This window comes from Haliotis rufescens, unplaced genomic scaffold (assembly GCF_023055435.1).
Source record: "Haliotis rufescens isolate VD_foot unplaced genomic scaffold, xgHalRufe1.0.p SCAF_97, whole genome shotgun sequence".
Classification (NCBI taxonomy): Eukaryota; Metazoa; Mollusca; class Gastropoda; order Lepetellida; family Haliotidae; genus Haliotis; species Haliotis rufescens.
In genome coordinates this window covers 292,123-307,100 of record NW_025964391.1, presented here as the reverse complement: position 1 = coordinate 307,100, position 14,978 = coordinate 292,123, and the positions used below count along the sequence as shown (strand labels likewise).

Below are 14,978 nucleotides of genomic sequence, written 5' to 3'. Positions count from 1 at the left end.
ACCATCTTGTGGAAGGTCAGGCTTATACGTACTTAGGGATGCAGATTAGGGACAAACTCCAGAATGCCCATATCAAGAAGAAACTTAGGGCAGAGAGCAAATGTAGACTAAAGAAAATCAGAGAAAATCCAAAGCAAATTTTAATCCATGCTATATAGCTGTGGAGACAACCGTATAGAAAACCAATAATAATGATAATGGACGCCAAGTTTATAGGGATTGTTTTGGTTTATTATCTTTGGGTACACATAAACTTAAAATGACATGGGTAGGTCGTTTGATGACCCATAATTCAAAAATACGTTACCAACAATATTTCCTGTCAGACAAGAGCCTCCCTTTAAATCTGTTTCTTCATGTCCATCAGTATAAATAACCAGATTCGAATCCCTTAATAGCGGTAACGTTTGGCCAGGTTTAGTTGAACATATGCCCTATACGTTTCAGGTATATACTTTGGAGAAGCCACTCATGTCCAACCAATTCAAGGTAAGATCAAATCGTCATTTGACAATATATCCTTATTTACATCATGTATTTGTCACAATAACTTTTTTCCAATATAGTATTAAAGTTTGTTACAGTTTCAGTAATGCAGTTCCCCCTCGACATTTGGAGACAATTAGATATTTAACACTGAATTAAGCAATATCAATGACAGTTTCATCGATGTATAATATAGGGACAATACGCTTTTGTCAATAGTAGGGGAGGGAGTATGGTTTTACGCCACTTTTAGCAATATTCCAGCAATATCACGGCGGGGGACACCAGAAATGTGCTTCACACATTGTCCCCATGTCGGGAATCGAACCCGGGCCATCGGCGTGACGAGCGAACGCTTTAACCGCTAGGGCACCCGACCGCCCTATTGTCAATAGAAAACAGGACAGGAATTCAATTATTCATATGTCGTACTTTCCATGGGCGCAGTGGTTCAAGCTTTCGTTCGTCACACTGAAGGCCCGACTTCGATTTCCAACCTTCTTGTGTTCCCCGTTATTGATAGGGGCGGTCGGGTAGGCTAGTGGGTAAAGCGTTCGCTCTTCACGCCGAAGACCCGGGTTCGATTCCCGACATCGGTACAACGTGTGAAGCCCATTTCTGCGATATTGCTGGAATATTGCTGAAAGCGGCGTAAAACCATACTCACTCACTGTGATATTGATAGATTATTAACATGACACCATACTCACTCACTATGATATCGATAGATTATTAACATGACACCATACTCACTCACTATGATATTGATAGATTATTAACATGACACCATACTCACTCATCTTCATTATCTTGATTCATTCATTCTTATCTTATAGGTTTGAATGTATCGGATCTGCAGAGCACTTCCAGTATGTCTGTGGAGAGTACGTCGGCAGCCCCTGCGGTATCTACCAGTTATGTGTTATCACAGTCAGTTTTTGAACAGTCCGTAATAGAGGACACTACCGTTGTCTCAGTGTTTGGTACAGTGGAAAGTTCGCTTGAGGTAACAGAATCTGTGTTTGTGACAGAGGAACCTTCACTTGTACCAACTGAATCTTTGTTTGGTACAGAGGAACCTTCGGTTGTACCAACTGAATCTGTGTTTCTTACAGACGAATCTTCAGTTGCACCAACGGTTCCGTTTGTCACAGACGAGCCAATATCATCAGCAAAATCTTCTTCACTAACACAAGACACTTCCAGCAGTCCAGGTATTTTCTCTTCCTCGCCTGGTTTTGACGAATCGTCCTTTATTGGAACTGTCGGCCCATCTCTATCAGCAACACATACGTCACATCCTATGTCAACTGATGAGGAACTCCTGGAAACATCAAGTCCAAGTGGGACATACAACACTTATCCAGGCACAGACATGTTGGGTAGTTTACCCTCACCCCTGACTTCTCATCCTATCGTCACCTTCACAATGGAGTCCACACAAGACGTAGCAACACCAGACCCTTCTCTTGACAACTCTTTACAAAGTAGTCCCACGTCAGGTTATCTTTTACTACCTTCTGAAACCGTGACGTTGTCATCTTCAACGTCTCCTACAACTTCTCCTCAGCAGGCAACTACGGCGACAACAGTGAAGCTCTGCCCATGTAAGTGCAATATACACGTGGAGGACAAAGAGAGAAACCAGATTATCCAAGAGATCAAAGAAAAACTCTTAATTGAGACAGATCAGCTTGCACAACAGGTTCGCAAAAGGACGAGTGCTCCGGATGAACGAGCTAGTTCTAAAAGCATTGGCTATGTGGCCATAACATTTATGTCTTTTGTGGGCATATTAATGGTTCTCGCTGATTCGGCTACTTTAGGATTACACATACAAATGCTGATAGCTAATTTGTGCAAGAAATGAAAACAGAACCAGGGTTGGTCTGATTTGATGTAACCAGCTGTGATGGTATTATTCGTGTATGTACACCCGATGAGTGTCACCAGTACATGTAACATCGTAGCGTTGGAATGAATTAATAGGGTCAATTGGGGATCGGTCATTTGATATTCGGGGGAGGAGGGAGTTTGTATCTAGATATATTTTCAGCTACAGCTGCAAAACTATGAGTCTGATTTTTAAAAGAAAAACACCTGTCAATAATGTCATTTTGTGGCAGGCAATTTCTTTTTTTCATAGTCTGAAACATTATTATATTTCTTCAAGAATTATCGGGGACAATATATTTTTTGGATAAAGCCTACATGTAGCCCTTCCCCCAGAATTTCAAATGGTCTGTCTCTGAGACTTAATTACATAAGGAGCTTCACTGTGAAATTTTATCATTATGCTTCAATGTTTAGATATAAACAGAAAGGTTTTCTTTAATGGATGTAACCAACATATCGTATTTATTCTTACAAATGTTACGACACCTGGTGCTGAGATACTTAGCCCAAAGCTTACTCTCCATCATGGGCACGCCTTTTTCATATATTAATACATGTAATGTGTACAGAACAATTTTGTAGCAACATGTTTATAACTAGCTTACACATATAACGTGTTTTAAAATACGTTATATAAAATGTCCATATCACGGATTTATTGCCTTCAAGTGTAACGTGAATATAGTGTCTAAATTCTTTTTAAATAATACTTATATTTTCACATTGTTAGATCAAAAGATGTATATAACATTTTATTGCTTTCAAATGTTCACTACGCTATGATATCAAAACATCTATAAAACGTTTTATAGCTTACAAATTTAAATGTGCACCAAGCTAGTGTGATATCAAAACCTGTACATAACGTTTTATAGCTTACAAATATTCACTACACTGTGATATCAAAACATCTATGAATCGTTTTATAGCTTACAAATATGCACTAAGTTAGTTTGATATAAAACCTGTACATAACGTTTTATAGCGTTCAAATGTGCACTAAACTAGTTTGTTATAAAAACCTGTACATAACGATTTATAGCTTACAAATGTACACTACGCTAGTGTGACATCAAAACAAGTGTATAAAGTTTTATTGCTTAAAAATGTGCTCTCTGCTAGTGTGATATCAAGACATATATATAATATTATATAACTTACAAATGTACACTACGTGCGTTATAAAGACAATGAGTTCGCATTGACATTATATAGTGTGCAAGTACTGACATATAGATCATCATGTAACTTGTCTCTCTTACATGTTCAGCATGTTTATTATTGAAGTCAACAGCCAACAACATGGTAGACTAGTAGCCGCTACAGATGGACATTATTATACTGCTGGTAGAAATTGTAGTTAATGGTCACCTGACAGTTGTTCATCTTTAACGATAGCTGCCTCAGGAATTGGCACACACCGGAGAATGTCATCAAAGTTTTTATCCACAGTCAGTAAGTACATCATCTCCAAATACAGGCTGTTCGACATTAGGATGTGGCAGGACATCAGGGCATGTCTTGCTGCTGATTGTAGCGGACATTCTCTATTTAGTTTCGTCATCAGTAAAACCTGTGTATGTATTCAGGCTTGATGGTGTGTCGAGGTGGGACCTGTGCACTGTCAAGAACGTGTACTGTGGTCGCACACAGGGAGTGGTTTGTGTACTTGATAGAGAGACCAGCCTTCATACTGAGAGTTCACATCATGGTTCCAGTCGATTATACCTAAGAGCAACAGCGTTTTAGTACACCCCATGCTCGGACTGGGCGTTTGGCTGTTGAAAAAGCTCCACACAATCCTGGTTCAAGCGGCGCACATATTTAAACTGATAGGGTTGTGTGTTAAACATAAAACAATAGAACATAAACAAAGATTTGAACTCCATGCGAGTACAATAGTTAAGTTCAGAGCCAGTAAGGAAAGACACAACAACCAAGACACTTCCAGTATCAGACAGCAGTTCTACTTCAGCAAGGATAATATCAAAGATAGCGGCCCGAAGAGGCCGTTGCCTCTTACCATAAGGTTTTCCTCAAACTAATCCAAAGGGATAATGGCATAACGTCCCTTGACCCAAATTGGCGAAAACATATAAATCGACGTCCAATCAGTTAACAAAGTCTGTATCTTACCTAGGGATGTTTTTCTAGGAACATAATAACAATAAGGGGGTCTCTTTCAACTTGATAGGGTCGTTTTGATTCTAACTTTTTAATTTTTTTGCGTTCATCCGTGGTGATAGCTATATCAGAAACCTTCAGTCCCGCAAGGTTTTCCCTACCTCTCGTCCCCAAGGGCAGCAACATATCGACGAAAACCAACATGAGATAAAAGGTATTGAAATTGAAATCTTGTGAAAATTTATTTCGTAATGTTTTGCACTGTGCTCTAAAATATATATATTCACATGAACACATTTTATTCACAGCTCAAAAAGCTAAAACTCCTCACGATATTGGACAAGAAAATGGTTTTGAATTGTCCTAATAATATTGAAATCCTATTATAGATATACCTTGTGTTGCAGAAGGTACTGGATTGTCGAAGCTGCATACGTAGTCACACAGTTTCGTCATGTCGCCATCGGCTATAGTTGGGTAGTGCTTGATCTCGGCTAACCCGATTCGCTTCAGTTCTTTTTCCCTGCTTTGAAATATTTCGACGATTCACTGAATCAGCTTTCTTTGGTATTATCTACATCTTGTCTTGAATGTTCAAGGTGTGACTGAATACTGAGTCGATAGGTCATAAGAGTGACTTCCCTGTATTGGTCGCTTTTCTCGGTTCTCGCTTCAAGATATAATTTCGCCAGCTTAAACATAAACAATTTCCAACTCAATGGAGTTTCCTTTCTGAGCTAATTACTCCCGGAATACCTTCAGCGCTGTCGAAGTAGATCGTTTGGTATTTTTCGCATGTATATTGTCCAATATGACGCCATGACAGAGAGATCAGCGAAACGGTTAGGTTTACCATCGGACGCGGGCGCCATGTTTACGTTGTTAGGATCGTCCCGTGCTGGGGTCTCCGCGAAGGAAGTCACCTAGTTGGCTTAAAATCAAAGGATACCCTAGGCCTGGCTTTTTCCTGTGATGAAGTCAATATCGTTGGGTTGGAGGCAATATGCATTTCAAAAGACTGTCATGTGATCAAATCTCGGCCAAAGAGAACTCTCCATTATATTAAAATATATGATATAATAGCAAAACGAGAAAATATACACTGTGTTACCTTTATAAAGTTAAAAATAAGTATCATGTTCTACATGTGTTCACGTTCCGTTCTCAGTTTAGAATTAAGTATATAACATATACATTGATTGTACATCCAAATATATACATAAAATTAATTTTTTGTTAAAAAATGTATTTGTACCACCCACAACTGTACAGAACAGAGTGTACAGTCGAAACCCGTTATCTCGTACCTAGCGGGACCGTGTTGTAACTTCGAGATATCCGGACATTCGAGATAACGAGGTATGCACATTACATAGTAGGGCAGTCGGGACCAGAGAATACGTTCGAGATATCGGTACAAACGAGATAACGGGGTTCGAGATAACTAGGTTCGACAGAATGCAACATTAGTCAACATTGTGTACACATTGTATCCTGATTACGGAAATAAAACATTTGAATTAAAATAATTAAATACTTCTTACAAGTGAAAAGTTCTCAACCTTATCCTGAATACTGGAGGTCTTGTTTTGAATAGATGAAAGATGACAAAGCACATTAAATTACCTCCATTGTCTGCATTAATCTCCGTTTTCAGTTTAAACTCGTTCCTCCGTGTCAGTTGCTCGTGTTACCCGTGTATTTACATTTTCATTCAAATCAAAGTGATTTGTCTCACATACAAACGGGCGAAAAAGGATTATCAGTGATAAATTACGTAAACAACTTTCTAAAAGTATCTCCTCACTGCTATGTGCTCGCATCTCTTTCAGCAATGCTCTGGTACACAGACTAGAGGAGAGACCTGTGTTATGACTCCGGTGACTATGAAGATACGAAAATGGTTCTAACTGTGTGTAGTTATCACCAAACAGTGCAACCTGCGGCTGGTTATAACGCCAGAAGACCAGTAAAACGTCCTCAACTGACTGAGAGGCACATGCGGAATCGTCTGATATGGTGTCGTGCCCGTAGTCGATGGAACTTGGCCAACTGGAGAAGGATCCATTAGTCTGACGAGTGTCGAATGCTGCTACGAACTGGTCGAATTTTGTGTGTTTGGAGGCAACGTAACACTCGTTTTGCACCAAGGAACATCCAGAAGACCTTACCATGTGGCGGTTTGTCTGTCATGATATTGGGTTGTGTTTCCTTCGGCTGCAAACTTCCGCTGGTGACAATTCGTGGAAACCTGAATGGCCAACAATACCAAGATGCCGTTCTACGTCCAGTGGTAGTCCCTCATTTCGACAACCATCCTCTTCAGACATGACCTGTTTACATGGACGACAATGCTAGAACACACAGATCTCGGGCAGTTTTGGCTTATTTGCGTCAAGAAGCTATTGCCACTCTTCCTTGGCCGGCCTGTAGTCCGGATCTTAATCCGATTGAGCATCTCTGGGACATTCTTGGCCGGAAAATCAGACATCGTGATCCCCCAGAAGACCTTAGCATGTGGCGGTTTGTCTGTCATGATATTGGGTTGTGTTTCCTTCGGCTGCAAACTTCCGCTGGTGACAATTCGTGGAAACCTGAATGGCCAACAATACCAAGATGCCGTTCTACGTCCAGTGGTAGTCCCTCATTTCGACAACCATCCTCTTCAGACATGACCTGTTTACATGGACGACAATGCTAGAACACACAGATCTCGGGCAGTTTTGGCTTATTTGCGTCAAGAAGCTATTGCCACTCTTCCTTGGCCGGCCTGTAGTCCGGATCTTAATCCGATTGAGCATCTCTGGGACATTCTTGGCCGGAAAATCAGACATCGTGATCCCCCAGTTCAAAATCTCGCTGGACTTGAAGCCGCACTTCATGAAGAATGGATCCGTTTGCCTCAGAGAAGCATTCAACGACTTGTAATGAGTATGAGGCGTAGGGTTGAAGCTGTGGTCAATGTCCGTGGATCATACACACGTTACTGACGTTTCTGTCTTGCAATAGACTCTGCACTCCCTAGGGTTGGGTGGTTGGTTGGTCTGTTGTTTAACGCCGCACTCAGCAATATTCCAGCTATATGACGGGGGTCTGTAAATAATCGAGTCGGGACCAGACAATCCAGTGAGTGACATCATGAGCATCGATCCACGCAATTGGGCACTCCATAGGGTGTCTATGTGACACCTGATATGGTCTGCTGATATCATGACAGTTTCATGACAAAAAAAGTTTTTCAATGTTTTCTAATCCTTCAATTTCTGGTCTTCGGTCAAATTCCTTTCTGCTCTTATTCTTTTGGAACACAAGATTAACTTGCTTTGGGACAGCTTTTGCATCACACGAGGTTTACATATACAGCTTACAACAATCGTACATCTCGTTATAATAGTCATCATTAAGTGCCAAAAGTAACAGCTCACAAATATGGTGGTTTTGTGCATGTGTATAAATATATATCAACGTGGCCTTTTTTAGATTTTAAAACTTAGAAAAAAAATGTTTTCAGACACAACACACTATATATATTACTTGAAATACATATACCATATCATTATTATACCAACATTTTTTTCATCTTATAAATTGGAACAATGAAGTCATACTAATTTTAAATCTCTATAATGATGATTGTATTAACCTTGCAGTTTCTACATCCAGTTTGGTTTGACAATCAGATGATTGTAATACAGATAGAGCTCATTCTTAATTCAAAAGGCCTTGCTTTTCATGTTTCCTTATTCGAAACTGATGTCTCAAATTCCCAAATAAACACATTATTGATGTTATTCTTTTTTCTCTTTACACCAACATATATCTGCATTGCACAACGACTGTTATTATTTTATTTGATATCTTGGTATACTTGTGCATGTATACTAGTATTAGATTACACATGCATGACTTTTTAGCAGTCATTATCAGTTACTGAACTGCATGTTATGTCAATCAAGATAAGTTACATAAATATGACTCTAGTATACTTTCATGTTTGACGAACCAATCAATTCACCGTGGGAACATAATTCATTACTTACATAAGTTACTTAGATCTTCTTAAGATCAAAATAGATCCAAATTAAAATGAGATTAAGGAGTCATTTCAGTAATATGTATACTGACTGAAAATGTAAGACAATATATACATTGCCTGAGTGAGTCAATATACATATGCCTGATTAAAGACACTGGCTGTAACATTTATAAGTATAATCTGTTATATGCAAAAACAAATAACATAAATAAATGCATCTACATGGAATGATTGTGGGGTTAAATTTGCATTTATGTCATCATCAGAATATTTGATTATAAACTCTCTAAATTCATATTTGCTATATCATAATAATATCTAATATATAGACTTAATACTACAGGTGTCTTGAAGTACTGTGGAATGACAATCAGGATACATAGCTACAGCAGGATAGTGAATGGGTTGTAAGGGAAATAACTTGTCAACATAATGATAAATATACTGTGCCATTAAGTGCCAAAAGTAACAGCTCACAAATATGGTGGGTGTCGCTTAACTTTTGTGCATGTGTATACATGGAGGTTCATTTGAACGGCCTGTCATTGGGGCTATACAGGAAACATAAGCACTCAACGTATATCATAGCTTTAGTTCACCTAGCATTCAGACAAGCATAGCATTAAATTATTAGCATTGGTATACACCTGTGGAATGGACAAAAAGTAACTCGTCAAAAAGAATAAAAGTAGTTGTTATCCATAAAAAGATACTAATTTTATCAAGTTTCGGTTTGGGAAAACACATTCTTTCTTTTTGGTCAAATGGTTCAAGGAGGTTATTGGTACTTATTGGTATTGGTATCCTAACATAAAGCCACATGATACTAGCTCAGTTTATTAACATTGTTGTTACTACCTCCAGTTGTCATGTGAAGGCAGTGGATGGGGCTTATCATCGTATTATAATAATGCTTCTTTCAATATCTTTTCGCTGTATCTTACATGTGTAAGTAAAGGAGAATGTCCGAAATCTCGCGATTATTTTCGCACGTGAAGCTTGTTCGAGGCCGTTAGGGACTTTGAGGACTTTCTCCTACTTAAAACAAAGTTCGATCAAGTTAATGCCTCAAACTAATCTTCAAGTGATATTCACTACACTATGCTATACTATGGGAGGGTGACCACTCTTGTTTAACTATAAAAAGGTCAAGCATCAGAAGCAGCAGAAACATAAAGTTTGTGCGAGTGAGTGAGTATGGTTTTACGCCGCTTTGTCGGTTGGGGGCACCAAGAATGGGCTTCACACATTGTAACCATGTAGGGAATCGAACCGACACTTCGGCGTGACGAGCGAACGCTTTAAGCACTAGACTACCCGACAGCCCTCATATAGTTAGATAGTATTTGGACAATCGGTTGCAGAGCAATAGGGCAACATATGTCTTTAAACATGAATTACGGTATTGTAAAATTCCCTCTGCTCGTCGTTTCAGGTTGTACTGAAGAAATATTTGTTCTGAAAACAAATGTTGTGAAACATACATTGTTCGGTTTCCCCTTTCATAGAACACCTGCTGTTTGACGCAGTGAACCTTTAAATATCTACGAGCTTTGAGCTATTACAGCTTATCCATACCGAGTGAAATAATGGCGAACCTCCTGAGAATTGGCGAAGGACATTCAACATTTCGAGGTATATCCCTCACTTTGGATTTCTTGTCATGTAGGCCAGCTTTAAAAAAGTAACTACTGGTAATATAGTTTGTTCATTTCACAAAATTTCAACCTTAGTAAGCAGCCAAACAATTATGTAGAGTTTTAGAAATGTTGTATGTTTTTGCAACATTATCTTTGTCTACCAAAGTTAAATGATTATTGAATATCTTATAACCATCATCGAGCTTCAACTATAGAAGCCTTGTGCTTGTATATTTAGCTCTTGAGTCAAACGTACGGGCCATACAACAAGTTTGATTCCACATTTTATACACTCTCCTACCCAGAGTTCCATGCGGCCGACAGCCAGCCAGCATAGTATCTCTGCCACAGGCCAGCGCCATATGACGATTCGTCACATCTTTCACAGTCCATTCAAGATACTGAATATGCTTTTCATCCGTTTCTTGTTTGACAAGTCTACACATTTTCATAAACAAATGTCAAAGAATGGTAACGGTTCATTAAGAAAGTATCCTAATACGTGAAAATCTACTTTTCTTTGCGTAAGGAGAGCTATAGCGATATATCACTTTTATGTATAAATATATATATTGTCATGCAACTCACTGTCGCAGTTGTAGTAGCATATCTATATAATTATGCAAAACAATATGTAAAGCGCCCCCAAATACTTGCATTAGTCCGTTCTATACTGATTTCTGAAAAAGCGCGTTTGTTTACAAACAAGAGAAAAGTCCGGTCACGTGATATGCAAATTAGCTGAGTCACCACTGCGCCGGAGTGTGCATTTTATACTGAACACATTACTCATTTTGTGAAATTTCTTATGATTGAGTCTTCAACCTCACAAACACGGCGCCTGTATTTAGCAAAGGTACGTGATGTATATGATTTCAAAATATACAAAATACTACTATTACTACAACTACACTTTGAAATAAGAAAATATTTGCAGCGAGATAAATGTGATACTATTTCAATAAACACGTAAAACCATACTGACTTACAACAATACATGTACAGCTTCGAGCGCTGCTGCTCACGGAATTACTAATGTGTGTGAGATATTCAAAAATTGCAAATAAAATATTGATTCTTCTAACTTTTCTGAAAGGTTACATACAACTTCAACACAAGTGGTTTCTAACAAATACAAACTTGTCAACACATTTACACCACTTCAAGGTTGGAATGTGACCAGATAATCTGGGTATGCCTGTGTATCATTGAACACAACGTACATGCCAGGATTGTTAATATCGTTCACGACCGAGTCATACAGCTCAGTGCCAGTGCTTCCTGTCTTGGACGGTGGAACTCTCATCCCACGTTTCCCCAAAGTATATTCACCAATCAAGACTCGAACCAGGTACAAGTATTTCTGCCCTTGTGCGTCCGGTCTTGAGTATGTATCTCGGGCAGAATATTTGGCATTAACAGCGAAATACACTCCTTGGCCGTAGTGGGTGGCTGAAATTTGAAGCGGTTATCTGTAGACACATTGGAATATGAAGAGCCAGTAGCCATTCCTTGAATGCTACGAACAGGTGTCATTATGTACTTTTCACAAGTAAAATATGTGTAACGTGAATCGTATCAGAAAAAAACATATGCACATTTACTGTTCTTAAAAAATCGCTCTTCTTTTGTGATAATTTCCAATGAGGAATTCAAATACATATATAAAAATATGCAATCTCAAGCTTCCGGCCTCACAACCTTCCACAGTCCCTGTCTTTCTCACAGTCACTAGACCATATTATTTTCCATTCCATCCAGGCCTTTCTGTGATGTACAAGCCCTAAATGAAGCAAGTCTCCCATCTCACTGGGGACCCATTTAAATTGACATGGAGTTATTTGTTTCTATCAAAATCATAATATTTTCAGAGACTAAGTGTTAGTCTGGGCCTTCACCATGTACACTCGATTGGCACCACATTGAATACTTGAGATGCTTGTTCAACCATTGCTGTGACTGATAAAGGAGGGGAATTATAGTGAGGCAATTGATAAACTTCATACCAAACTGCAAATTTCTATTGCACACATGTTACAAAGCTGCAAGTGAAGTTGTTTGAACAGAATGTTGTCGCTTCCAACTGTTCATAAATGCTCACTGAAGAGTTCTGTCTTGTTGGATACGGTTTACCAGACAACCATTAACAGATACTCCAGACAATGTTATGATTTACACATAAGATTAGATGATGCAGGGGACGAAAACCGTGTTTTTTTCTGACGAATACCATTATTTAAAAATAGTTTTGGGCATGTCTGGCTTGCCCAAGATGTAGGTGACAGAAAACTATTTCTTAATTTTTTGAAACAAAGATGTAAAGATATTTATCAACATGAGTAATTCATGAGTCAAATTATTTTAATATTCTTCCGAAATCCAAAGTTCAATTGCATCATTATCTTATGTAATGAAAAACAATCTCCGTCCTTTAACCAAATTTAGCTGCAATGTACGTAATGTTAACATGGGAGCAGCTAGATTTTCCAAAAACACGACAATTGAATATGCACCCTGTCCATACTCTAACCACCCTAATGAAGAGTGAATACGTATGGTTTGACGCCGCTTTTAGCAATCTTCCAGTAATATCACCACGGGGGACCCCCAATGAAGATGAATATCACGTACTATCAATATGTCCAGATTATGCAAGTCCAAGAAATGATTACATGCAACCGTATTTAAAAAAACGGACCATCTCGGGAAAAGTTGTATGATATACTTCAAATCGAAAGTGTGAATATGTTACTTAAGTTATCCGTGTTATTGTACCGCGTATTTCACTTGAGAGCGAAGAAACCCATATATATCTGTTATGAAGTGCATTTCTGTACACCCGTTCTATACTCTGCGAAACTATAATGTCAAGATTGCGCAGCAAGTATTAACTATATTATTGTATACGTGATGTATTATTGGTCTTTAGGCCATAAATGCCTATCTGTCTGAAGCAATACATACCATTTTTCCCACAATAGCTTCTGTTGAACCCATGTGCATTGATGCTGCCTATAGCATCTGTGCTGGTACCGTGCCACAGCCATGCCTCATTCTTGGTACCCTGGGGGTTCTGCTTCTCAAGTTGCTTCCTTTTTGCCGCATATTGCTGGTACAGAGATCTGTTCTGAATGCGAGTCACCTATGACAAATACGCAATGTATGATGGTACTTTTCAGTAACAGGGAAGGTGTTAGTCAACGTCGTAGGTTACAAACCACTGCAAAGGTTGTAAGGGTACACTTCAAGTCACGTCCTGGCAGACTATAATATACAAGATGAAATGCGTTGAGTTGCTAAGGGAGTGACCATTTGATATTATTAAAATTATTCTAGCTCATGGCTTTGATTAAAAAATCTGGTTTTACCACTGCAGCTGAAAAATATCTAGTCTCCATACAAAATTCAAATTAGTTTTATGATAAGGTCTTCATAGGTAAGAAATTTATTTCAATGGGAGGACTCTACATACAGCACATATGTAATACACAACGGAGATGGTGTTCTATCCGACATTCAGATAACAATCAAGAGGAATGTACTATTTCTGTTACAAATGTAAAAAGTTCTTTCAACAGATACATGCACATATTTTATGCAAACATGTCCGTACCTAATATGCCATGTTATCATTGGTCTTGTGTTATAAATATTGAGGTTAATGATGCACTGTTCCGAAAATAGAATCACCTCCGCGTGTGAACCATACATCAGATAACATTGAGTGTGTTAGGTTTAAAAACATCCATATATCTTTATGCCATTGTATCGTAAAGAGTGTCAGATCATGTCCGTGTTACATCGTATCGTCACTATTGGATGGTAATTCATAAATACATGCATATGATAAAGTTATTCGTTATTTTGATATCATGGTCTTATGTATAATTTCCCGCTGCCACTACGATTTTGTCAAAGACTTTATAAATTCAATGACTATCTTCACCCGGAGGATATCATTTAGATCGGGAAAGAGGTCCATATGACGTTTTACCTAATATATTTTAACCGATTTGCAAACAGACGTTTCCTGATTTACGTGGATCTATGTTATTTCTCGCAAAGTCTCAGTAAAGGTTCAGTCATCAGATCTTAGTTAATATTGACTTACGAACTTTAACAGCTTTTCAAGAACCTACTTAAAAGGGAAATCTCCTCAGCTTACGCGAATATTTGTATTTTGAGAGGCAGAGGCAAGGAAAAACTATTATGGTATTTCAAGTTCATCGACTGTGCGTTTTATAGAGATTGTGGTATCGTACCTGAAGAACCTTGGCTTTGCTGTTTTTGATAGTTGACATGAACGTTTGTTCAACCATCTTAAACTCTTCACCGCCAGCTGCGACTTGAAAACACTCAATATTAACATCATCCGCCATTTTCTGCCAGCTCGGAGGTAGGTCAAATATTGATTGTTTGGCCTCTGAAAAACAACACGTAGGATATAAATACAATTCATTAAGTATGACACCTACACGAATGTCACAAGGTATATATTCTCTTCACGTAAGGATAGTGTGTAGTTAAGAAGTGTGGTTCGTATGTATTTGCTTAAACAGACTACTCCTTGACCTCGTCGTTGAGAAAAATATGAATGGCTGTATCTGCTAATACTGTATGCCGAATTAGGGTTGACAGTTTGTTGTCCACCGTGTTCTAATCACAAATAAATAAATAATCTCTGTACATGTTGTCCTATTCATCGTGGCATTGAAATTGAATATATTTGTCTTCAAACACGTCGCCTTAGTTGTCAGATGGCGTTTTACGAGTGTCTATATATACTATCGGAAAAG

General features: G+C 38.5%; 2 protein-coding genes across 2 annotated transcripts in view; one reads left to right on the top strand and one right to left on the bottom strand.

Moving 5' to 3' along the window:
• Positions 1 to 5,055, top strand: part of LOC124138521 — a 42,671-nt gene extending 37,616 nt beyond the window's left edge. The window contains exons 10-11 of the mRNA XM_046505227.2: positions 448 to 489; positions 1,323 to 5,055. Coding sequence (XP_046361183.2) covers positions 448 to 489; positions 1,323 to 2,356 — 1,076 coding nt within the window. The 3' untranslated portion in view covers positions 2,357 to 5,055. The remainder of the gene's footprint in view (positions 1 to 447; positions 490 to 1,322) is intronic.
• A 2,766-nt stretch (positions 5,056 to 7,821) lies between these two features.
• Positions 7,822 to 14,978, bottom strand: part of LOC124138491 (protein mono-ADP-ribosyltransferase PARP14-like) — a 48,268-nt gene continuing 41,111 nt past the window's right edge. Inside the window, exons 25-27 of the mRNA XM_046505164.2 lie at positions 14,445 to 14,605; positions 13,147 to 13,324; positions 7,822 to 11,634 (exon numbers count right to left, since the gene is read on the bottom strand). Of these exons, the coding sequence (XP_046361120.2) occupies positions 11,345 to 11,634; positions 13,147 to 13,324; positions 14,445 to 14,605 (629 nt within the window). The 3' untranslated portion in view covers positions 7,822 to 11,344. The remainder of the gene's footprint in view (positions 11,635 to 13,146; positions 13,325 to 14,444; positions 14,606 to 14,978) is intronic.